Source organism: Phaenicophaeus curvirostris, chromosome 9, assembly GCF_032191515.1.
Source record: "Phaenicophaeus curvirostris isolate KB17595 chromosome 9, BPBGC_Pcur_1.0, whole genome shotgun sequence".
Lineage (NCBI taxonomy): Eukaryota > Metazoa > Chordata > Aves > Cuculiformes > Cuculidae > Phaenicophaeus > Phaenicophaeus curvirostris.
Window position 1 is genome coordinate 901,910 of NC_091400.1, and position 24,919 is coordinate 926,828.

The 24,919-nt window shown below is 45.8% G+C and overlaps 2 protein-coding genes across 8 annotated transcripts in view; one reads left to right on the forward strand and one right to left on the reverse strand.

Annotated features, from left to right (window-relative positions):
- SLK (STE20 like kinase) overlaps positions 1-8,347 on the forward strand; it is a 47,246-nt gene extending 38,899 nt beyond the window's left edge. For all 3 annotated transcript variants that reach the window (XM_069864085.1, XM_069864084.1, XM_069864086.1), the window contains 5 exons: positions 4-128; positions 822-1,010; positions 1,912-2,037; positions 3,589-3,702; positions 4,312-8,347. In XM_069864085.1, coding sequence (XP_069720186.1) covers positions 4-128; positions 822-1,010; positions 1,912-2,037; positions 3,589-3,702; positions 4,312-4,458 — 701 coding nt within the window. In that variant the 3' untranslated portion in view covers positions 4,459-8,347. The remainder of the gene's footprint in view (positions 1-3; positions 129-821; positions 1,011-1,911; positions 2,038-3,588; positions 3,703-4,311) is intronic.
- A 1,166-nt stretch (positions 8,348-9,513) lies between these two features.
- Positions 9,514-24,919, reverse strand: part of COL17A1 (collagen type XVII alpha 1 chain) — a 38,310-nt gene continuing 22,904 nt past the window's right edge. For 3 of the 5 annotated variants that reach the window (XM_069863315.1, XM_069863313.1, XM_069863314.1), the window contains exons 30-57: positions 24,870-24,905; positions 24,479-24,550; positions 24,094-24,120; positions 23,401-23,436; positions 22,826-22,861; positions 22,544-22,624; positions 21,510-21,545; positions 20,758-20,838; positions 19,472-19,525; positions 19,319-19,360; positions 18,417-18,479; positions 18,200-18,259; positions 17,470-17,496; positions 17,341-17,382; positions 17,117-17,182; positions 16,697-16,744; positions 15,529-15,642; positions 15,142-15,279; positions 14,463-14,546; positions 13,356-13,484; positions 13,088-13,177; positions 12,502-12,615; positions 12,110-12,262; positions 11,375-11,794; positions 11,042-11,182; positions 10,384-10,446; positions 10,103-10,174; positions 9,514-9,907 (exon numbers count right to left, since the gene is read on the reverse strand). In XM_069863315.1, coding sequence (XP_069719416.1) covers positions 9,858-9,907; positions 10,103-10,174; positions 10,384-10,446; positions 11,042-11,182; positions 11,375-11,794; positions 12,110-12,262; positions 12,502-12,615; positions 13,088-13,177; positions 13,356-13,484; positions 14,463-14,546; positions 15,142-15,279; positions 15,529-15,642; positions 16,697-16,744; positions 17,117-17,182; positions 17,341-17,382; positions 17,470-17,496; positions 18,200-18,259; positions 18,417-18,479; positions 19,319-19,360; positions 19,472-19,525; positions 20,758-20,838; positions 21,510-21,545; positions 22,544-22,624; positions 22,826-22,861; positions 23,401-23,436; positions 24,094-24,120; positions 24,479-24,550; positions 24,870-24,905 — 2,375 coding nt within the window. In that variant the 3' untranslated portion in view covers positions 9,514-9,857. Of the gene's footprint in view, positions 9,908-10,102; positions 10,175-10,383; positions 10,447-11,041; positions 11,183-11,374; positions 11,795-12,109; positions 12,263-12,501; positions 12,616-13,087; positions 13,178-13,355; positions 13,485-14,462; positions 14,547-15,141; positions 15,280-15,528; positions 15,643-16,696; positions 16,745-17,116; positions 17,183-17,340; positions 17,383-17,469; positions 17,497-18,199; positions 18,260-18,416; positions 18,480-19,318; positions 19,361-19,471; positions 19,526-20,757; positions 20,839-21,509; positions 21,546-22,543; positions 22,625-22,823; positions 22,862-23,400; positions 23,437-24,093; positions 24,121-24,478; positions 24,551-24,869; positions 24,906-24,919 lie in introns of all 5 variants that reach the window. The other 2 variants (XM_069863316.1, XM_069863317.1) reach the window with 2 other exon arrangements.

Consider the following 24,919-nt stretch of genomic DNA (forward strand, 5'->3'; position numbering starts at 1 on the left):
CAGCTCGCGAAGCTGCAATCTGGGAGCTGGAAGAGCGACATCTACAAGAGAAACACCAGCTCCTCAAACAACAACTCAAAGATCAGTACTTCATGCAGAGACACCAGCTGCTGAAGAGGCATGAAAAGGTTAGTGTTGACCCTGATGCTTTCTTTTGTTTATTGTATTATCCGTTTCTTTTTATCAAGTAGTCTTATGATGTCTGCTGGTAGATCTTTGCTTGCACAGGCAAGACCTACACAGGTATTTCAAAGCTGTGTGGCTTCTGTTGAAATACAAAAATCTTAATAATATTCCTTTAATAACTTAGGAGTATGTTGAAGTAGAAGTGGTCATAGTTTTCCCTTTTGATTCTTTGAAAGAAAAACCAAACGCCTGGAACCGCAACATCAAATCTTTTCTGTTAAAAATTCCAAATTCTGCTTATACACCAAAACCAGTTTTAGCTTGTGTTCAAATAAATCTATTCATTAGTAACTCATCCTGGAATTAAATGAGCAGAATGAACTGAATTAACTTTTGGGCAAGTAGCTGACAACTGTCTCTTTGTAGCTAAATTCTATAGAAGCTTAGAAGACAACGCTAATTTTCCACAAGGCATTTTGGTTTATATAGACTTCACTAATTAGTGAAGAGTTGGGAGTGATCCAGAGCTCTCTAGAGTAAGCAGAAGACCCCCTCCTCCCCACTGATATCACTGGGGCTGGCTTTTTTTCTCTTGAAAGAGGCTGACTCGAACAGCGTGCTTATTGATGCAATGAGATGCAAATATTCCAGCATAGTAGTTACTCTTTGACATTTCCATATGGTTAACGTTTTAGGAAACAGAACAAATGCAGAGATACAATCAACGCCTTATCGAGGAGCTAAAGAACAAGCAAACTCAGGAAAGAGCGAGACTGCCTAAAATCCAGCGAAGTGAAGCGAAGACTCGCATGGCTATGTTTAAGAAAAGTTTAAGAATCAATTCGTTAGCATCGCCAGACCAAGATCGTGAAAAAATTAAGCAGGTAATTAATAAAAGCAGTTTTAATAGTGTAAACCCTCGGTGTGATGTAAATGTCAGGATGGAATGGACTTAGGAGGATCTTACCTGTGTGTATGTTCACTTAGTCCAGTGCGAGGGAGTAAAGAAGGTGGAGCCAGGTTCCTATCAGTGGTGTCCAGAGGCCGTGGGCACAAGTGAAATACAGAAAATCCAGGTTAACCATAAGAAAACACTTTTGAGAGTGAGGATGTCCAGATACTGGAACAGGTTTCCCAGAAAGGTTGTGGCGCTGCTCAGAACCTAACGGGACAGTCCTGCACAACCTGCTCCAGATGCTTTGAGAAGGGGGATTGATCTTCACAGCTCCCTTCCAACCTCCTCCATTCTGTGATTCTGCAAAATATTTTTAAGAATACTTGATTTCTGTGAGCTTTTGAACTAAAATGGTAGGTATTCACTCATTCTTTGAAGTGGAATGTTGTGAAGAGGTTTAGATGTTTGCTTTCTACTGATGCACAAAAGCCCCAAATTGCGGTTTCATGTGGTGAGCACTGGAAGGATGAAAACCTGGAAAATACCATCTCCCCTAGCAGGATAGCACCAGCCTTAACCAGCACTTGTAGCAACACTGCTGTGTCACGTGGCTTCAGAGGGAATTGTGGTTTAGGAGTCTGGAACTGAAATGTGCTGCGTTTTAAGGAAAAATTAGAATGCAAGCAAAGAAATGGAATAATGAACGAAACCACGAGGGTGCTTCCTTTGTGAGAATTTTAAAGAGGAAAGAAAATACAGTTATTGTTTACATCTTTTAAAACCATGCTTTTGAGTTATGCTGCATGTATTCGTTCTGTTGCATGCAGGTTTTTGACTTATGTAAAATGTTGCACCTAGGGATAAAATACAAACCATCTTTTTAATTTTAGTTTGCTATTCAAGAAGAAAAGAGACAGAAGAACGAGAGGCTGGCTCAGCATCAGAAACATGAAAACCAAATGCGGGACCTTCAGCTGCAGTGTGAAGCAAACATCAGAGAACTGCACCAGTTACAGGTTAAAACCAGATGATATTAAATGAACATTCACTGGGAAGACTGGGGTTAATAATGGGCACAGGCGAAGGAGAAACATCTTTTCTTTCATTTTCACTGATTGATGTAGATTTTTTTCTTTCAACTTTGCTTTCAAAGGCCTACAGCATTCTTCTTAACCAATTTCCTTTCTCAATTAATGAGAAATCATTTTATATGCAAGAAGAGCATGAACCAGAAGCAGATGGTCTCTTCTAAAATATCTGTCAGTTCCCAGTCCTGTTTTTAGTGTAGGCAATGTTTCCTTTTAACCTGATTTTGCTGAATATCATTAATTAGAGCAGAGGTTGGCAGCACCGGGCGTTACCCACAAGGTGTTTGTAGCAATACATGAAATGAGGTGGGTTTTACGAAGGGGAGGCTGCTGTGCCTCTTCAGGCTTCTGGAAGGTACTTAGGAGGCGTTCTCTTCTCACGATAAGGAACTCTTATTTGTCCCTCTTGGTATGTGTTTTGGAAAAGCTGCTGCTGTGGACCAGAGGTCAGCTCTCCTTTTCCGCTAAATCTGCTTTTCAGGCACACGAGAGTTTTAAAGCATTAAATGATCACCTGCCGATAACGTTTCTGCAGAGAAGTCTTCCAGTGACCAATGAAGCTAGTTTTACTCTGTTAGCTTTCCCCACGTCCTGCATAACCAGCCCTGCCTGTGCCGCTAATACGCCTCAGTAAATCCCCAAGTACCGTGGGAATCTTGTGAGAGTTTCAGCTCAAGTAAAATTGAGCAGATTAGAGCTCCTGTTGAGCTTCACCAAGAAACACTGGCCCCCAGCTGCACTCGGGTCTGGTTTTCTTTCTGTGTTCTTGTATTCTGCATCGGACCCAGTTGGGAGTGGAACCCTAGGAACAAAAACGTGGTTTTAGAGACTGCTGTTGCCAGCTGCTCTTAAAAATTAAAGATTTCATGTAGCCAAATACTTAATTTTTTTTTTATCATTCTTCAGAAGTCCTGTGAAAGTTAGGCAGATGCACGTGTACCTCACTGAGAGGAATGTGAAGCTCATGTGTGGTTTGATTATCCTTTTCCTTTTTGTAGGGAGGTTCTGAGGCTGCTTCTACAAGCACATTTCTCTCCTCCCTGAGCCCCGCTTGTTAGTCTCAGCTCCTTGGCACCAAGAGTTGAAATAGTTCCAAAAAAACCCCTTTCTTAATGTAATTGATTTTAATAAATTATACAGACTGTCTCTAGAAAGCAAAGCAGAAATGCTGTATGACCTTGAAAAGCGTTATTAGGCAGTGAAACACAGTTTGGAGTAACATTGGCAGCTGCTGCCTTCGTGGTACTCAGCAGTGTGTTTGGATTTACAAGTATTTCTTATCTCAATTGGTTCTGATAGAGAGATTGGATTTTGATAATGCAGCCTCATAACATACTTTTATCTTGTAATTATTCACGTCGCTATTTACAGGGAATAAGCTAATTAAAAAGAATTAGGACAACATATGTCACTGTACAAATGTTGAGTTGCCTAATCTGAATTAGTTTTACATAAGGATTATCTTTATCTTGTTTTAAGAATGAAAAATGCCATCTACTGGTTGAGCATGAGACTCAGAAGCTAAAAGAGCTGGATGAAGAACACAGCCAAGAACTGAAGGAGTGGAGAGATAAACTGAGACCGAGAAAAAAGGTAAATTGGAGCCGTTAATCAATTGGAAAATAATCAAGAGCTGGATCTAGCAAATATAGGCAATACAAAAACTTATCACAGAGGAGGAGAATGAAGCTACTGCTCAAAAGTGCTGTAGATCACTGACTAATAAAAGATGTTAAAAAAAAAAAAGGTGCCAAAACTGAGCAAAGGGCACATGCAACCAGAGAAGGTTTGTGTATTATCAGCCTCTTGCTGTGTTCCCTCTAGCAGGGCACATGTGCAAGTTTGCATGTAAAAACCTTCTTAGCTGGAGGTAAATTGAGTGTTAGGAATATATTTCAGAAGCCAGTAGGTTACTTTAAAAATTGAATGCTAGATAACAGATCGAGGTGGAGGCTGGCTTTAGGCTTTATATTTCATTTTAAAATGGAATAGACTAGACTTTCACCCAGGTCGGAGAGCATCCTACAGGCAGGCGATGTTCTTAGCTTGCTGTATCTTGGTCGTCTTGCAGTTTCCTAAGTTCTGTGTGATTTTTTTCTGATGGTGTGTGAAGTTACAATGTTATATCAGACAATGTCACTGGTATTAATAGGTTTCTTGTACTTTGCCTTGTAATCCTATACAATCTGATTTGGGTTTTAGACACTGGAAGAAGAATTTGCCAGAAAATTGCAGGAACAGGAAGTTTTCTTTAAAATGACTGGAGAATCTGAATGCCTTAACCCGTCGACACAAAGCCGGATTTCCAAATTCTATCCAATCCCCAGCCTTCACTCCACTGGGTCCTAACTCTGGGAACTGCTGTAGGTTTTTTTCATATTTGGAATTCTCCATCCTCATCGTTAACCTGACTTAATCTGCAATGTACATCAAAGGACCTAGCGCTTTTTGTTTTCAGTGGAGACAATCAGTGTCAGGATCAGTTTCCTTGCTTCTTGGAATGGAAGAAAAGAAAAAAGGTGTTGGTGTATAATGGTAACGTTACGTCCTTCAGATGTTTCAAGAATAAGTGGGATTTTTATCTCAGTCTCAAGAAATATTGTTTTGACTTAAAGCCTAAAATATTAATTATGCTCTTTCTGATCACAAAGAAACGGTTTCTCATGTGAACATTTAAACGTTGTAATATTAGTTCTGCTACTGTATTTTTAAATGTCTGATTCCTTCCTGAGAGAATTCCACAACTGCAACTGCCATGAGGTTTAAAATTTTGTAATGCTGAGCAGTGTCTTCATAGCAAGGACTCGGAACATGCCAACAATGAGAAGAAGAACCCCTTTTGTTTAAACACAATAGATAAAAGCAAAAGCCTTTGCAACTTCTTTTTAAAAAACCTCTGGCATAAATTAAACCGAGCTGATCTCCATGGCATATTCTGTCCATTAGTTCCACGATGAAATGGGGTGCTAGTTTAATTAACACAGTGCCTGAAACACTTAGCTGTGCTAATCCTGGCAACAGGATAGTGTGTTGTCATTTAAAAACAAAAACAAAACTCCTTAGCATTGCTGTTACTGTACAAACCAGAAGATTTCTTGCTGCTACTGTCATTTTTGTTGTAACTCCTCACCCTAAAATATTTTGCACTAAAATATGTAAAGGTGAAAGAAATGCTAACTTTAAAATGCACAGTTTATTATTTTCCTTAGCGATTACAGGTCGTTAGTTCTACAAATTGCAAAACTGCAGAATGTATTTTTTAGAAAGCGGTGTGCAAAGCGCACGTGGCTTCTCGAACTGTTACCTGGGATGGGTAGAGCCATTTTCTGTCCTTACCAAAGCCTGTTCAGTTAAACTCCATCAGACAAGTGGAGGTGGGTGGTCGTATTTATAAATAACCGTGGCTGAAGTCCAGTTTCATTAGAAGTGTTAGCTTTGATTTTTTTTTTTTTTTTACTTTAATCATTTTATTTTGTAGAAAGATTTAAGTTAAATATATAGACAAACTACTTTGTGAAGCTGTTTTTTTTTCTTTTTTGTTGCCATGTACTAACATAGGCGCGTTTTATTTTCAGGATTGTAGCTGTACGATAAGTTATTTACCTTACTGGTCTGCAGTGGGAAAGATGGGAGATGTTTCTCAGAGCTGGTAGGGAAATAGAGGTGTGTTAGATCAGTTTTTCTGCACTCCTCGTGGCGGTTAGAGTTGGAGTCATATCAGGGCGGTGTGAGCAGCTTTGCTTTGGGATGTTGGAGCTCCAGTTGTAAAATAGCATTCGCTTACTGTCATTTGATGCCTGACATCAACCGTAAACGTTCTGTTTTGCTAACTGGCATTAAATGTGCGACTGGTGAACATCACGTGGTGTTCACGTCACGGGAACAGTTTGACGCATGTGAACGATCTCAAAAAATGAACATAGGACTTCAGTCGGATGTGATTGAAACCTTGGATGCTGAAATCCTTGGACGTTGAACCGATACCTTCTCGATGAAGACACTTCATTTGTAGCACAGTAAGAAGAAATCGGATAATGCATGTTTTAATTTAAATTTTCTAACTTTTTGATAGCATAATTACTTTACTAGCTAGCCTTAATTTCTGGCATTTTATTATAGTGTGTATTGTGTACTGTTGTAAATTCACTTACCATATCTCTAGAACGGTATCTGTTGCTAAATGCAAAGTTCTTTAAATTGGGTTTTTTTCAGTAGGGTGAAAAATGTCTTTGAAGGTCTTTGACTTTTTAAGCTCCCCCATCCTAAATTGACTGTTACTAGAATAACATTAAATAATCTTCATCTCTGTTTAAGAGAATTCGGTTGCAATTTCCTCTGGTGTAGGCTCAGTGCTTTACTCGAGGAGTAGACAGGGCAGATGGATTTCACCTTCTCTCAGCCTTCATCCATGTTAAATCTTCAGAGGGAAATGTTAATCTTCCTCTTACCATTTTTGGCAGTTTCAGTGATAACTTGCTGATATACCGGCATGCTGTTTACTTCCATCTAAACCTTTTATATCTTTTATTTGAGGACCCTTTTCATACAAGCCCCTGCGATCCCATCTCATTGTAAATTGAAGGAATGAGTAACAAAGCTCTGTGGTGGAGGAGGAAGCGAATGCAGCGACAGAGCCTCAGCGGGTGCTCGGTCCGGGCTCTGGGGTTGCAGCTGCAGCCTTGGGAACAGTGCTGGGAATTGATATCAAGCATAAAAATGTCTTTTTCTGGAGCATAACGGGAACTAGCGTGGGTACTTAGGCGTTCAGACTGATGAAAACAATGTTCAAAGCGAATATCCTTTCAAATTGCATTCGTGGGTCTTCAATATCTAATTAATCACACGGTTTAAAAATTACTTTTCTGTCCTAGAGGATTTCTTTCATTACAACCACAGGCTACTGAATCTTTTTTCTTAATAAATAGGGAATTTAGCACCTTAACTAACACAGAGCCAAGCGAAGCAGTAGTGTAGTTGCTTTCATCATGCCATGATGTCTTGTATCACATAGGAAATCTAAGTTGATTCTCCACTTGAAACAGTACTTGTCTTGCAAGTATTTCAAGGATGCTTTGGGAGATTTGAATAAGGTTTTTTTAAATTGAGGCACTTAAATCCACTTTTAGGTAATCTGATTTTCAGAGCTGCTATGTAGCTGCAGCTCCCAGGGCCTCAGAAATTCTCATCTTTGCTAACACCAGGGAACAGAGTTAAATGTGTAAATAAGCTCAGTGCTGGTTGTTTCCACAGAACCTCTGCATGTGGTTGATCAGCCAAGGGGGAGCGAGGCGTGTTTCTGAGGGCAGCGACCACACTGGCTGTAGAGGAAGGGGCAGGGAGGGGTGCTGAGCTGCTCACTGTGGGGGTAACTCTGCTTTTATTGGTAGCCTTTACAATCTGGTCATTTTACTTCAAAATCTACTTCTGGATCTCAGAAACTTCCTATTGTTGATGCGTCCGTGTACATTTCCCGTTCCCTGACTGTACGGGCAGCTTTGCAACAGATACAAAATGGGGCCAGAGAGAATTAACCTTCCTCATTCGCAGACGAGCCCGGGCCGGGGATGCCCTGTTGTGTTTCTCGGTCTTAGAAAAGATGAGAACAGAAAGCAAGACAGAAGAAACTTTGTAGTGTTTCTCTATATTGCTTGCAGAGCTGTTTGTCAGTTGGTCTCCATCCCCTTTCTGCATTTCTGAAGCTAGTTCTGTGCTTCCACTGTACTGAACGCAGAAGGGAGCTGCTGAGCCTAAAGATGCTCTGACTTTCAAAGATCTCTTCCACAATTACCAAGCCATATGGTAAAACCTCTTTCTTAGGGATTTTCAATCCTAAAATGGTGGCGAGAACAGAAACTCGGCAGGGGCGTTGAGTAAAATCCGCAGTGTTGAACTGTCATGCCTGTTCTCTACAAGAAATCCAAGCAGGGTGGTGTTTTCTGAGGAAGCACAGAAATCCGACACAGCTCCAGCCTTGCGTTGTCCCAGCACTTTGTCAGATGTTTTGTGTTATCTGCAAACCAAGTTATTTTTGCCTTACAGAAAGCAACCAAAAATCATGAGGTAAATGAACAATCGGCTAAGGGTCTCCGTATGTACAGCTCATGGAAGTGAACTTGCAGTAGCAGCCATACAACGCGGGTTTTTTTGTCTTGGTTTTAAAAGTAATTTGATTTCATGGCTTTCTGTAGAATATTGTAATAATTCTGCTGTAAATACAATAAAATCACAGTTTGCTGAGGTGGCTTCTGTTTTGTTCATGGAGAACTTGCATGAAGTTCATTAATCTGTTAGCGAATGGGACAATTTATAATTTTTTAAATAATTGAGTGTAAAAAGTACTTGGCAGCATGTGATGTGTGGCTGCCTGACGGGGGCAGCCTGGCAGGAGTGCGGATTGAGCACAAACCTAGATGGAGGCTCGTTTTGGTGACTGCCCTGCGCTGCCCCGGCAGTGGGGGTTCAGTTTCAAGCTGCAGGAGCTCCAGGTTCTGCCCCCCAGTCCCTGGGTTTCACCTCCTGACACCCCCACTCCCCACGCTGGTCCAGGTGAAAGAAAGCAACTCTATAAAAAGAGAATCACTGACTTGTTTTGGCCAATAGCTGGAACTAAAGTAGCTCTCCAGAGAGAGGGAAAGAGAACGTGTGTGGTGTGTGTTTCCCCAGGAACGTCAAGGCCCATGTGGTGTCACACAGGCAGCGGGTGAGAGGACTCTGTGCAGCCATCGTCCTGCATCACCCCACAGAAGCACTTCAGCTCTTGGAGCTTCTCCTCACTGCGAGGGAGCAGAAGGGGCTGTGGCACCTGTGACAACGCGGGGAGGCTCTGGCTAACACGACTGGAAACTGCCAGCAGCCGAGCAGCACGAGAAACAAAGCCACCAACCCACCACTTTGTCCCACCCCGGTCACAGTCGTGCCGATGCTGCCTGGCCAGAGGAACACGGATCAGGCAAACCTGGGGTGCCAAACATACTTTAATTGGACTTAATCAATTCTTTTCCCCCAATATTAAAAAAAGAACCAGAAAAAAAAAAGAAAAATATTTTTAAAAAGATCAACAAATCCTGTTTAAAAGTGCTTCAGTTCCGTGGCAGTGCCTGTCCCGTTTCACGGTGCTGCTGTACCAGGCGTTGCACAGCACGTGCCCCCCAGGCTCCCCGTGAAATACCTGCGTGGGCTGAGCCCTCAGCAGTGTCTGCGCAGGAGCTGGGGGCGGCCGCGGGGCCACCGAGCGCTGCAGCCTCACAAACTGCCAGGTGGGCACAGCAGCACCTGCAGAGAGGAAAGCCGAGGGCCGTGAGCAAGCTTAGTCCCAGGGTTTCTTACAGGGCTTTTGCTCCATAGGCTGATGCTGAGCTCTGAAAAATCATGTTTGGGAGGTAAGGGATTGGTTTTGGGTTTTTTTTTTTTGGGTTTTTTTTTTCTTTGACAATAGCTGGGAGGGATACAAGAAGCTTGGACTGGGTGAGACAGGAAGCCCTGGTCAGCCCAAAGATGTATAAGCCTGGGAACATTGGGGAGCTAAGCCAAACATCAGCAGCAGGAGCAAACACCCGCGTTAGGACCCTGCTGGACTCGTAGAGGAGCCATTCAACTCTTTCAAATCTCAGCAGTAACACTGAACTATCAGGTCTAAGTGGTTAGCGGATCAGCAAGGACGTCTTAGCATTAAGGCAGTGAAGATTCAGGCCGATACTCTATGGGCTGCTGGGAGTGCTGCTCACTGCAGACGTGAGCTGGATCTTGCCTTAAACCCCAACACTTCTTCTTTTCCTCCTGCCAATGTACATTTGTTCACCTGAGGACAAGAAAGTCAAAAGGAGGGTTATTTGGAAAGTCTATGTGGGGAAAAAAGACACTAGAACCAAAACAACCAAACAAACGTGAACATGAAGGTTTTCCAGCAGTTTTCTAGACAGGGGCTGGTGCCTGGGGCATCCCCCAGTGCCTGACAGGCAAACCCTGGTCTCCTGGGAACGGCAGATGTTTGTACCTTTCTCTCCTTTTTCTCCTTTTGGTCCCCTGTGCCCCTGGCGTCCTGGCGGGCCCATCGGTCCAGGGTCACCTGAAGGAAGGAGAAGACCAAGTTTGCCCTTGAGCCCAAGCAGCCCCCAAACAGGGTAAAGAAGACCAAGTTAGGGTGATGCCTGGGCTGAGATCCACAAGGTGCCACCTCGGGAGGCTGTGACCCTGAGCAGCCGAGCTATCTCTGTGGACACAGCGCTGCTTCCTGGGAGTTACAGGGCTTGAGAAGGGAAGGAGGGCAAGTCTTACCTTTGGGTCCAGGATAGCCCCTCTCCCCCTTTTCACCGGGTGGCCCCTGGATGGTACCGTGTGCTGGAGAGGGAAATGAAGGAGAGGATGAATGAGCGTGACAAACCGCTTGCAACGGACTCTGTGTTGAGTTAGAGAAGCACCGAGGCACACTGGAAGGACATCTCTAGGTTAGATGGGATTAGACTGACTGGGAGCAGGTTTTTATAGAACAGTTTTGGTCTCAGCAAAATCCTAGGGACAGGCTATGAGCTCATTTCACTGGTACTGCTCTGTTACCCTCTCTGGGGGGCCTGGCTGTCACCAGCTGGCCCCTTCCCACGCAGGGGAATTCAAGAACAGAATGAGCATCTGTCTCATTGCTCTATACATGCCAGGCCAGCCCTGTTCAAATGCACCACAGGGGCTGCAATCACAGTGCCCTTCAGGGTTTGGGATGAGTTTCCTACAAGCAGTGGGGAAAGCTGATGTCCTTCCTAATGATGAGACTGCACGTCCCCAGCAAGGGAGGGAGGGAACAGAAAGGTTATCTGCCTCCAGCTTTGTATCTCAACTGTAGTTTTGCAGCACACCAAGGTGAAAAGATCACTAGGTCTACAAGGGGTCAGAGAGATCTCATACGCATGAGCCAGAAACACCATGTCAATATGTCACTCACTTCTGAAGAAGTCCATGAGGTCCTCGGTGACATTGCCATAGGCTGCAAAAACCCTGCTGACACCAGGGGGTCCAGGAGGTCCTGGGGGACCTGCAGGTCCCCGTGCAGTGTAAGACATCAGGTCCTGGAGAATACCTTGGCCTGAGGAATTAAAGGTGTCGTTTGAAAGGAGCTCTGAGAAAACTGCCTCTGGATGCTGAGGGAGGAAGGGATAAGGGAGAGCTGTAGGCAGCAGGAAGGGTGAGGGAAGTGAACATCATCACACCAGGCACGGGGGGTTAGGAGTTGTGGGCTGGGACAGGAAAGATCAAGACAAGCAGGCATCCCACTCACTCTGTAGGCTTTCTGACACACGGAGAGCCAGCTCGTTGTAATCCAGGGATCCAGTGAAGGAGCTGCTGTAGGATCTGCTTGAACCTGCTGAGCTCCTGTGTGATTCCTCCTCCGTCAGTAACGCATCAAAAGACCTGTCACTGCCCAGGGAGGCATCATGAGAGCCATCGCTGCCCATCGAGGCACTATAAGATGACATGCTGCTCATGGAGCTGCCATAGGAGCTGCCGGTGCCCAGTGATCCTCCATGAGATCCCTCAGCACCAAGGGATCCTCCATGCAACCGCTCAGAAGTCCGTAACCCTTGGTATGATGAAGACATAGACCCAGACACCAAGCCACTATCTCCTTTGGGTCCTGGCGGTCCCCGTGGCCCTGGGGGCCCAGGCGGCCCCGAGATGTAGCTTCGGATTTCATCACCTGCAAAATACGAGATGGGGGACTTCAGGGACAGTGAGGCATGTGGGTCCCCCAGGCTTGACAGAACTCATGAGCTACCACCTGAACGAGGACTGGAGTGTAAAATCCCGCCCCATCAACCATCGCAGCAACCCTCATCCAGTGCCATCTCTCAGGCAGCAGGCACATACGTCAACTTTGACCTCTACAGCTGGCATGACACCCTCCTCCTTCCTATATCTCCCACAATTTTGGGTGCTGTGGAAGAGCCAGCAGCCTCCCCAAAGCGAAGCACGGTTTAGAGAGGGTGCAAGGAGGATGGCGACGTCCCCTTACTCTTCAGGTACTGGATCAGCTCACTCCTGAACTCGTCACTGTTGGTGATGTCAGCATAGGACAGGAGACCGGTTCCTGAGAAGCCTGGTGGTCCTGGAGGGCCAGGAGGGCCAGGTGGACCCTGGATTCCAGAGAGGGAAGAGTATCCCACACCTTGAGAGAGAGAAAGAATTATTTTCTGACAGTGAGAGACCAAGAAAAGGACACATATATGGAGATCTTGAAAGTTTAAAGGCTCCAACCCCAACTTCCACCTCTTTCCAGCTGAAGTTGAGGAGATTTTTTGTTTTTAAGGTGACATTGTTCTCACAGTGAGCTAAAGCTCAGCCTCAGGTCCCCCGGCACCTGCAAACAGAATCTCTCCACGAACATGAGAAACACAATTGCTTTACTTTGTAGGTAAGCAGAGATGTCCTCCAGAGAGGTGCCAGATGATCCGGGGATTCCTGGAGGTCCTGGGGGTCCTGCAGGACCAGGGGGCCCAACAAGACCACTGAATTCAGAGTCTGTAAGACACAAGGGAAGAAAAGGAATCAAGCAAACCATTGCAACCCTGATGAACCTTCCCTGACAATACAGGCAATACTTATTCCTCCCCAGCACCTTACTGGTGTAACCTTCCTGGGAAGTAGAGAGATCCCAAAGAGGACAAAAGTCCCCATTTTTTAAAACACACTTTTAAAAAGTGGCATAATGAATTCTGCAGGGTTTGCAGAGGACAAAGGGCTCCCCCATCCCCATGAGCGTGCCTTGCTGCCGCTGCTCTCCACAGGAGCACCGTGCTCTGCCTGCAGCCCTCGCAGCCCCTGGCAGAGCCCAGGAGGCCTGCAGCACTGCTAAAGCAGAGAGACCAACCGGAGTCTTAGAAAGGGTTCTTTGAGGTGATGGGCAAAAGGGGAAATTCTGTGCCTAAGCCTGTGAAAAAAGATCCTGGGGATGCGTAAGAACCTATGGCAGGGGAGTAAGAAGTTGACTTACTTTGTAGGTACGCTGTCAGGTCACTGTAAGATAGACCAGGTGTCCCTGGAGGCCCTGGTGGTCCAGGAAGCCCAATGCTCATTCCAGAACCTACAAAATCAAACAGGTCCAAGAGTAGCACATTATCAAATCAGGCCGCTACAGTGTTAGCAGACAGGCCGCAGGGCTTGTTCACAGGCAAGGCAGGAGGGACTCCTGCAGGGTGAAGTGTTCCCATCAGCAGCTCCCAAAGCAACAGAGGGAAATGCACATTAATAAAGACCATTACTTGTCAAGTAGCTGATAAACCGTCTGGTCAGCTCATCGTAATCGAGTGACAGAGACAAGCCATCTCCTCCTGGCCCAGGAGGTCCTGGTGGGCCCCGAGGTCCAATTAGATACTGACGAATTTCTTCTCCTAGAAATGAAAAATGCATCTTTTAAGACTATCCAGTGAGGAATCCCCAGCCCCCACCTTCAGGGAGACTATCAAACCCCATGGATGCAAAACTTTCCCCCCATCCTCCTCTTCTGAGTGTAAACTGCCCTGCGTGTGGCGTCAGAAACATTTGTGATAGGTCTGAGAAGCTCCTACAACCCAGGGCTTGAGAAGGATGATAATCTGGATTGATAAAGGGACCTCCCTGTGCTCTGTTTTTTCAGGACACCCTGGAAAACATCTTGGGTAAAGGAAATAATGAGTGGCTCAGCTGAGAATATCGTGCTGAGCTCTGTGGCATTTCAGAAGCCATTTGTCTATGTGGAATGTGGAATCTGACTCGTTCCTCACTGGATCACGCAGGAGGAGTCCAGTGTTGGTACGCATCATCAATACCTTCAGGCGCAGCAAAATGACATCCTGGTGATTTATCTACCAGCCCAGTGTGTGTCAAAAAGAACACAGAGCTGGGTATCCTCCTCACTTTAAGAACAAAGATATAGCAAGGCTTTGGAGTGGGCAAAAAGGAATGGAGGAACCCTAAAGGCATGCAGGAGCTGGAAAGTAGAGGCCCAGAGTTTAGTGGGAGACTGGGAGAAATTGTGGGGAATTTCTGAAAAGGAGAGATGTAGGCAGATGCCACCTAGAGAGCCAAGGAGGGAAAGGGAGGCAGAAGAGTGGGAAACTGCGGAGTAAACAACACAGGGGGTGAAAGACAAACAGGTGAGAAAGTACAGCTTCTGGATAGCATGTGAACCCTCCAGTACAAGACACAGAAATCTGCCTCCAAACGTCTTGGAAAGAGACTTTGCAGGTAACTCAGCAGCACCTACGGCTGGCCCTTGCCCTCCAAAGCAGCTCCTGGTAACTTTGGTTGGAGGCAGAGGGAAGGGCAGATTACCAGACTGCTGGGATGCTTTGCCCCCATCCCCCAGGTTTCCCTTCAGGATCACTTACTCTGCAGCATATCCAGAAGTTCTTGGTACAAAATGGATGTAGTCGATACAGAGCTAGCAAATGACTGATAGCGATCTGAAGAGCCTGTGGAAATGAAAAGGTTTTACCTCAGGCAGGGTCAAGAGGAGACAAAAAAAGTAAAGAGGGGTCAGGCAGAGAGAAAGAAAAACTGAATTAATCTGATTTAATCAGTGGAATGGGCTTCCTGTGACTCCAGCCACAAACCAGTTGCTGTCTCACACAGCATGGCTGTCTCCCCAGCAGCGTGGGCTGTGCTCTTCTGACTGAGATTCCAGGCTGCTTCCAAAAGCTCTGGGAATTTCATCTACTTCAGGAGGGCCCAAGCATACAAGACAGCCCCAGAACACCTGAGACCACGTATACCAAATACGGCCACCTCTGTTTGGGTCTTGGGGAATTTATAAGATCTAACAGCTATATTTAATGTGAGACTTTTTAAACAGCAGCAACTGTTCATTAATCTAACCACCAAAATGGGACAAAGCTCAGAGGCCACCTCAGCTGTGTGGGGTCCTGGGCTAAGACTGCAGAAGATGAATAACTTTGGGGTGCTGCTATCTAAAGACTATTGTTTCTCCTCCAGCTCTTATCTCCTAGGTGTTACACAAGCTCAGCTGAGACTGTGACTCAGTACAACGCTTACCAGCACGGTGCTTACTTGTCATATAGCTCATAACACGGGCAGCCAGCTCCGCATAATCCAAGCTTATCCCATCTGTGGTGGTGATGATTCCAGGTGGGCCTGGAGGGCCTGGTGGGCCTTGGGCACCAGTCAAATAATGCCTTACATTGTCACCTAGGTAGAAACCCCAAACATATCCACATCACAAAAGGAAAGATGATAATGGCCATATGCACAACTACTGGACTCTCTTCCCTTGGCTGATAGAAGAGGGCAGGGTGGGCAACAGCACTTCACAGTATTCAACAAAAATAAGGCAAAAGCAGTAGGTCTGCTGCTTCTAAATGGAGAGTGAGAAGGGCTTCAGGGAGCAAAAGAGAGGCATGCATCTGCTGACCCATAGCAAAGCCTCAGTGTACTTACTTTTCAGGTAGTCAGCAATATACTGCTGAATCTCTTGAGATGAACTTCCACCTGGGCCAGGAGGACCGGGTGGCCCAGGAGGTCCTGGAGGTCCCTGAATTTGTCTGGATCCCCCTGCAGAAAGCGTGGTAAGGAGAAGGAATATTTTTGGATTGGTTGCATTAGACCAAGCGATGCTAAAGCGTGCTTGCATTGAGCCCTTCCCATAGATCTGGAAAGAGCTTTGGGAAGAGACTATGCAGGGGCTCCCCCTTCATTTCTAAACCCAGTCTGAGTGTGGGCAATTAGGCAGTATAAGGTCTTCAGTTAATTCTACATCTTATAATTCAGCCTGTGCAGCTCTGCAGGGCTGACCCCAGAGACCTCCCTGGCTTCATACTGACAGACCTGGTCAGGTTGTGCCCCAGGGTGCAACACGTGGAGAAATATAGAGAGACATCCAGAAAGCACTCAAACTCATTAGGTTAACCTCACTGCCCTGCTGCTCCCAGTCCCAGCCAGTCTGGTCAGCGCCAGCTCAAGAACCTCCTCACTGGTCTCTATTGGAAGATACAGGTGGGCCCTGTGAGACTCCTGTCACCACAGTGTTGAGTGACAACACATGCTCTTCAGGGTGTCTGTCTTGCCAGCACCCCGAGGCAGTATTCCTAGGACATGACACAGAGAAGCAGGGTGCTTGTTCACATAGAGGGACACTGAAGTTAATCCATATGCACTTTTTGTGAAACTGCATTAATATCCTGCATACAGAGATGCTCTCATTCAGAATGAAAGCAGCTTAATTCACAGGAATCCACCTGAGGGCGAATAAAAATAAACAAAGGGCAGTTTTGTTCTGATCAGCGTTTCCACAAGAAGGTTCAATGCAGCTTCCCTAATCCCTTGTGAAACATGGTTAGCCAGCCTGGAATCCCTTTCTTTCACATCCCATAAGGACAAACTCTGGCTCAAAGGATTCCCAGTAAGCTGGAAACAGAAAACTTGCAATTCTTAAACTGTCTGATTTAAGGCAGGCTGGGAAAAAAAAAAAAGAGGTTTTGAACACAAATCCCATCAGCCTTAGGTTGGCACCCACATTTGCAAAACCCAAAATGATCTTTTCCAAAGTCTCCACCAAGATACCAGAATTTCTTGATAATATCAGGGCAATGAAGGCCTAGCCTCTTACCTCGAGATGCTCCTGGGATGCCAGGAGCGCCTGGGACACCTGCATCACCTGGAAACCAGAGTGAGGGAGAAAGTTGTAATGGGTGTCACAGCATGTTGCATATTTGGTCATGTAGAACAGTCGAGTTGTGTGTTGACAGTAAAGCAACTACCCAGCCCTTGTAATGACTATCTTAATTTATCAGCTTGCTGGGGAAGAGCAGAAGAAAGAGGCCACAGCAGCTTTCCTGAGCCTTCTGTGATCTGCCTAGGTGCCTTGTGCTCAGAGCACTTCTACTGCCATGGCCCTGCTCTGCCTGAAAAGGCAGGGGTGGGCTCAGCTGTACTTCTCAAAGGATGAGGTTGCACCATCCCTTAGAATCAACCATTCTTTGCTGCGTGAAGCCACCAGAAAATACAGAAAGAATATTTTTAACTTCACCTTTGGGTCCAGGTGGGCCTGGCGGGCCTGGAACTCCTGGAGGTCCCTGCAGGGTAACTCTTTCACCTGTCAGTTGCAGAAGGGGGTCAGAGATATACAGGAATGTGTGTGGACGAAATCCTGGCTCCACTAAAACTAAGCTAGAATCAACGGAGCAGAATTTTGCCACCTGGTTTAGGCCTAGGGACAGTGAATTCAAAGGAAAGAAGGGAGCATAGACTGACCATGAGAGGAGAACGCTGAAAGGCCAGGTTCACCCGGTTCTCCTGCATGGGACACAGAAATGGAGGAGCAGTCATATACACAGGCAAGCTACACTGCACCCCACTGATATTTCTTGTAAGCCTTCTTACCCGTGAATCCTCGTGGACCTCGTTCACCTGTGAACAGGGGAGCAGAGGAACAGTGTAAGCATTTAGTTTGTTCTTATCTGCAACATCCCAGCCCACACTGCAGAATATTATCCTGGCCTTCAATTAGCAGGGTAGAAACGGGTAAAAAGACTAGGTCCCACCTTTTCCTGCCAGAAAACAGAGCTACACTTCACCTTGCTACTTTAACTTCACTACCACCTCCTTGCATTGACTTAGCCAAGTCCACACTGCAGTTTGCAAAAAGATTTTTCCCTTTTAATGTCAAATCTGAAGCTCTGAATGCTCCTGAATATAATAGGCTGGCAAAGCTGGGATCTGGAGGCTCATTAGTTTCTTCAGCACAGACTGACTTGTTTTGTAGACAGGCTGGATTCATGGGCCGAGGCCAGCTGTATGGGATTCATTAAGGCTAAGTGTCCGGTCCTGCACTTCGGCCACAACAACTCCATGTGATGCTACAGGCTTGGGGACGAATGGCTAGAAAACTGCCTGGCAGAAAAAGACCTTGGTGATCTTAAAGGCTTTTTCCAACCTAGATGATGGTGTGATTCTCTGGCAGCAGACAGGAGTCTGATTTAGCGACCACCATGCTAGCTTTCTTACAGGTACAGAAAGGGACGACACCTGATTCTGAATCCTCCCTTCCTTTTTTTCAGTCTGAGGTGCTAGATCCATCTAGTATCTTGGTGAGGTAGCAGGATACACCCACCTTGGTCTCCCTTCGGGCCTGGTGGGCCTGGTGGACCTGGTGGGCCTGTGAGGAATGTTTCTGTAATTAAAACAAAAAGATTTCTTCATGATATCCAACATAACATGACAAGTTTCTTCTGGCTTCCCCTGGTCCTAGCCAAGGATGTGCTCTCTGGGATCCCAACAGCCAGAACATTCCCGAGACACAAGCAAGGAAATGAGTGGAAAGAACTTACCTGAGGTGGACATAGAAGACCCTGGTCTCCCTGGTGGGCCGGGAGGTCCTGGCAATCCTTGTCCTAGGCAAAAGGGTCACAAACAGGCTTCATGAAGGATGATCCTCAGCAATGTAAGTATGTATGTCAGAGCTGCTACATCTACAGGTGTGGCCATAACTCCAATATTTCCAAGTGTAGTCCAGATTTATTGTTTTCTCCACACATGCCTATCCCTGTTAGTTATTTTTAATTATTTTATACCACAACAGAGATAGGACAGAGAAACTCCTTCCTCTGTGGTATTGAGTGCCTGTCCCAGCTGGCCTTCACCACATTGAGAGGGAAGGTTCATTTCATCATACACGTGACCTCCCCTCCTCTGACACTGAGCAGAGAGCAAGGAATGGGTGTAGGCTCCTGTCTCATGCCCTCCTGCACCTCCTCTCTTCTGGCTGTGAAAGGGAAATTTGTGCTACAGGTAGTGAAGCGGGGATATATTCCTCATGATAAGAACTGCTCCACCTGTCCCCAGCTGGAAGTTAAGGTTGGAAAAGTTTGAAGTAATGATAGAATTGATTGTAGTTACTTTCTCTGGGAACCCGAGAACGCCGACTGTCTTCCCAGAAAGCATGGCTTTTATGAATTACTGTTCTGGCTAGCAAACTTCTGCCAAAGCAAATCTCTCTTGGGCAGCATCTGCCAAAGCAAATCTCCTGTCTTGGGCAGCGTCTTGCTGCTATGAAACTATATTGCAGTGAAAACAAGTTAGTAGGAACCCACTATGTGAAGTGCCACTTCCATCAAAGTCAGCCATACTAACTTCTACCAGGTCCAAGATTGCATCTGGGATGCTGCAAGCACACGATAGAGGCACTGGAAAATCCTCCCATTTCCCATGTTTGGAAGAAACAAGCTCTTACCTGGAGGTCCAGGAGGCCCAGGGGGTCCCTGCACAGATGCACCTGATGAAGAAAGAAAGAGAGGTATTTGCTCAGTAATTTGCACTGCCCAGGAAAGTGCCATGTGTGTTAGCATCCCTCTGCTTACATACTGAGCTCTGCTACATTACATACCTGGTGGTCCAGGGGGACCTGGTGGTCCTGCTCGCCCTGGTAAATCTCCCAGCACTGTGCAAATGAGACACAAACAAAATACAGAAAATTGTTGCTATGGAGCTACTGCTGCTATGGAAACACTATCTTTATTTTGCCGTTGGAAACTCTCACAGTCAAAGGTGGACTAAGGAAGGACTTGGGTGACCTAAGCCAAAGTTGAGGCAGAGCGGGGAGAAAAGAGATGTGTCTTGTTGCCAGCACGCAGGTTAGGACATGAAACAAAATACAGTGCTGAGCAACCTGGCAGCACATTGGAAACAGCAATGAGATCTCTCTGGAAAGTAATGGCTGCTGATAGAAAGAGCAAAGGACTCGATGCTAGAGAAAGAGGGAAAAAACTCTCAAGGAGAGGAAAGATTCTTTCAACAAGGGGCACGTTTTGGGAGGAGAACATTATGCAGCCATTATTTAACGAGTAGCTGCACTGTGTTATCTTGATTGGAGATGTATCCTCACCACCAAGCTGAGGCAAAAATTCAAAGCTCAGTGACACTGGGATCCAAGGCTCCTGGATATGGGATGGGACAGTACAGAAGCACGGTCTGGATCTCCATGACCCCATTCAGACGGCAGTGAGGCAAGGAACATTTAAGATTTTATGCCCTCCCCTACCTTGCCTCTCCTGCACACTTGCAGATGTGCCAGATCCTAGGAATACTAACTGTAAGCCCACCAGACATCTGGTAAGGCACAGAGCAAGCAAACACTTTTCTCGGGATGCTGCTAAACCATTCTGTTCTGCTCCACTTATTTTCATCTTAAAATAGCATTTGTTCCCCTGTGAATTTGTCCTCTAATTCACAGAAAGATTTTGATTTCTGTTGCTTAGACTAATGCGCCTTTTCAAACTGGTTCTCCTCTTATGGATAGCTCTGTGATCATATTATTATATACCAGGAATTGCTCTTCTGCGAACACAGAGCCTAGAAGGCCAGGCTGAAACCTCACAGCTCTGTGACCATCTCTGCTGTTGATGGCTGTTCACCAGCCACGGTTCCTTAGCTTACATCTCTGTGACATGGGCCTACAGCCATCTATCTCCTTTCGAAGGGACTTTGGGATGCACAGATGAGAAGGAGGCCAGAAGAAGTAGCCAGTATTGCTGTCCTACAACTAAACATACACACACATATACTTGTCCTATGCCACATTGAGGGGAAAGATGTAGAGGCCTGTTAGCTGTGAGCAGTTAAAGGCCTCTGGCACCCCTCTAAGCAATGGAGTGGAAAGGCAGACCCACTTACTTTGAGATGCTAAGGATGAGACTTCTGATCTGATAGTTTCTATCACAGCTTCACCCGGAGATCCCTTCTCACCCCGTGGACCTTTTTTTTGGGTGGGGATGGGAGGGAAGATGGTGGAAAAAGAGAAAGTACATTACTTAATTGAGACATGGTATACACGCACCTTACCTCCTCAACAACAGGTTCAGACTGGGAGCACGAACTCAGCCCCTGGCTCCGAGTGACACCATTCAAATGGGGAAACTACTGCACAATTTGCCCTAACACAATCACAGAAAACTAGCTCAGAAAGTTCTTTAGGGGTCAGCCCTGTTCAGGTGTCTGTCCAATTGGCAGTGATTTCACAGTGACATGATTCCCAATTTGACTATAGTTTGTTCTCCCACCTTTCAAACTGGCAGGAGGTATCCAGCTGGGCTATATCACCCACCACAGAAAGGCAACTGCACTTGAGAAGTGCCTTACAAACACCAGCTTTCAGGAAAAAACAACATAAGAGAAAAGACATTTGCGGCATCCACATCACACCGGCCCATACTGCCCCCCTTCTTCCCTTGGGGAAAAAAAAAAAATAATAGAAACTCTTTACAAGATTAATTAAGCCAGACAATGCAGCAAAATGAACTGAAAGAGAGAAATCTGCAAACAAAAGGGAGAGAGATTGTGCCAAGGTCTGAGAGAATTAGAAACTAGGAAAACTAATTAATTCAGTTCTCTTAAAAAGCAGAAACAAATCTGATGGAGAATAGTACCTTGCTGTCCAGGGAGACCAGCTGGTCCAACAGGACCTGGTTTCAAAGGAGAAAAAAACCAGATTGCATTAGATTTTCCTGGTTGTATTTTACATTAGCAGGAAAGAATCAACAGGTCTTTTAAAAGAACTGAAACTATGAAATAATGTATTTGTCTGCACAAGTAAATGGAATTGCTATGGGGTATGAATTCATCAATGTCCCATGTATTACTTGAAGCTGTGAAGAAGCAGTTTATTTTCCATCATGTGGCAATTATAGAGCTTGGTGCCTCCTAGACCGTGGAAATAACCAGAATGTCACTGGCCACAACAGAAATGCAATACAGCTCATTTTCCTCTTGGATTCCCTGCTGCAAACTGAGGCTAGCTCTACCAAACCAGCTCCAGGATTAGCTCCAGCTCTACGGCTGGAAAAGGCACCGAAGTGCCATGAGGACCAGGGCTCAGGAACCCTGCTGCCTGACACCAGTGCTGGAAGGCAGCCTGATGTGGGACAGAGGAGTGTGAGGAGCAAGCTCATGCATAGCCACAGTCTATGTGTGCGTTTCCAAGAAAGTTTCGTAGATGGCCACATGGGTTTTCTGCTGTCTTGGTTTCAAAGCTAAGACTGGAAAATGAACACCTCCCAATTTTAGTAACAGCATGGGGAAAGGAATTAGAAACAAACCTGCTTTCCTGAGAAGCAAAAGAGTTTGATTCAACTGGCTGGATTTGACCTATCACTACTTTGTACTCATCAGATCAAAGTACAACAACAGTGTTCCCAGTTTCTTCATCTTCTCAGTCCTCCCGCTCTGTCCTCCCCTGTGCTCCCCCTATTTCTCCCTTGCAGCTGCTGCCCCCCTAACTCAGCCTCAGATCTTAGATCTTTCTGCAGGAAAGGGTGAGGGACCATGAGACCTGCCTGAGCAATCTTACCTCCCAGACAGGGCAGCCTGGAGAGACAATAAACATCACATATTAAATTAATAACTGGATGCACAGCAATGCAAGATGCCTGCAAAAACCACAGCAGAGGAATGGCTTTCTCACCTGGAACACCTGGGGGTCCAGTGGGGCCAGGTGGGCCTGGAGGACCTGGTGGGCCTGGCAGAGCAATAGTTGACGAACCCTCTGAAACACAAACACGTAGACTTGCACACGTACACACAAATCCATCCTTAAAGAATCACACATCTATAGCACATGTATTCTCCCAACACAGGGAGCCACAGCGCAGGTCTGACACACAGTCAAGATTAACTTAGAAGGCATAACAAAAACCAGAAAAACCTCCAAAAGCAGAAGCGTTGGAACTTTCACAGTACTACATACCAGCACTTATGACTTTTCCTGGAGCTCCAGGTTCTCCTAAGAAAACAAAGAGACAACAGATGAACTTCTTTTAGTGGGAAGAATCTGTCACTAGCTCAATAACACTGTCTTTTTGAACCTGTGATTTCTGTTCTCTTTGCCCTTGATCTCTTGTCCAAGGAGTCATAGCACTAGAAGGTGATGGGGGAAGCAGTGCCCAGCTAATCCAGGGGTATCCTCTGATCAGTTTTCCAAGCACTCCATCTGCCAGAACAGGCAATGGGCCTTAATTTATCTAAGGCAGGTACACAGCTTCGACTGCAGTCACCAGGCATCGTACCCTTATGTGCAGGGCAGAATCAGTTTTGCTAAGGTTTTCTCAGTGGAGAACCATCACGCCGAGTGCCTCAGCAGATGCCCTGACTTTCATTAGATGCTCAAGGAGGATTTGGCTACTGTCTGTTTCTCAAACCTTCCCTTCCTAAAGCCACTAGATGCCACTGTTGATTCAGGGACTGGTCAGCAGAACAGCGAGCCCTCCTTAAAATTAAAGTGCTCCGAGAGAAAATGAGTATTGGAGAAGAAACAAAACTCACCTTTAGCACCTGGTCGGCCTGGGTTGCCTGGAAGTCCTGATATCAAGATGAACAATTTAAAACGGTTAGTGCAAATACTGTTTGCTCTACTTTTTCCAGGTATCCTAGATGAGTTCCCCTACTAGGTTTACAGAAGGAGCTCCCTTGCTCAAGACCCTGGCTTTCAGCATTTCTAAGCAGGTACCGACAGCAAGTGGAGGAATTCACAGTGCATAGTGAAGGGCTTCCATTTTCCCACTGCTCCTCTGATGATGGCACTGCTCCCTAGATTTACCTGTACCTTCCTCCAGGTATTGATCCCTGTCCTGAGGCTCCTAGGTAAGTTCCCTGGTGACTTGCCCCCCAAACCACTTCTGCTTGCAGACATCACATCCTGTTTCTACCTCTGCTGCTACATCCTCTCCCCTCCCTTTCTGCCACTGATTAGATCTTTGCAGTGATGCACAGTGAGCTAAAACATGTTATTTGTTGCAAAGTATGTTTTGAGGAGAGGCAAATTTTCAACAGTTCAAGGCTTCATGCTCCTCAAAAACTACACACCAAACAAAACCTATGTCAAAAGCCAAGGGAGACACAGAAACCTTGAGAAATCATTTAAGAAGCCCCAAGCAGTGCAGAGGGAGATTAGAAGGTTTTTTTGAGCCCATATCAAAGTGTGTCATTGATAATTGGGAACACAGTGGAGAAACCTACCTGGTGGTCCTTGGGGTCCTGTCAGACCTGGAAGGAAAAGGCAAAAATTCTAAGAAGTCAAAAACATACCAGGTCAGGAAATAGACCTGGAGATAGACTGGGAGAAAAAGATGACATTTACTTAAAATTATAGCACACAGTCCATAAATGGTGTGAATCGGCCTAGCACCTGGTATGTAAATTGAACATTGGCTCATAGCAGCTGATGTTCTCATTTGCAGTGTGTGCAGTCCTGAGACCACGAAGGTTCTAGATTCCCTGTGTGTTTTCCTTTCATCACCTCTTACAGTACAGAGACCCTCTGCCAGCCTTAACTTCAAATTAAGACTGGAAATTGTTGACAAACACATCCGTGTTCTTGACTGAGCAAAATGTACACTTTTACCTGGCTGTCCTGCATCTCCAGTGGGTCCTGGAGGGCCTCGGGCTCCTGGCATTCCCATAAGACCTGGTTCACCTAGGGATATAATCACTATTAGCAAAACAGAAATCACTGACTTTACAATCCACCAATACATTCAAACTTGGCCAAATGGCCATTTTCAGCATCACTGTCTGGGAAGTGAACATCAATAGCAGAAGAGTTCTGCAGTGAGAACTCTGTCATAAGTTTTCGGCCAACTTCATTACAGGTTTCAGTTCCACGCTTACATAGTTGACTCTACAGATCTTCTGAGACAGAAAGATCCCAGAACATGAATCTTTTCCCCCTCCTCTTACAAACCTCCTGCCAAATCAGAAAGTACTTGCAATTCTAACTCAAAGGAATCCCTTACCTTTTTCACCTGGCTGTCCATCACGGCCAGCTTGTCCTGTCCAAATTAAA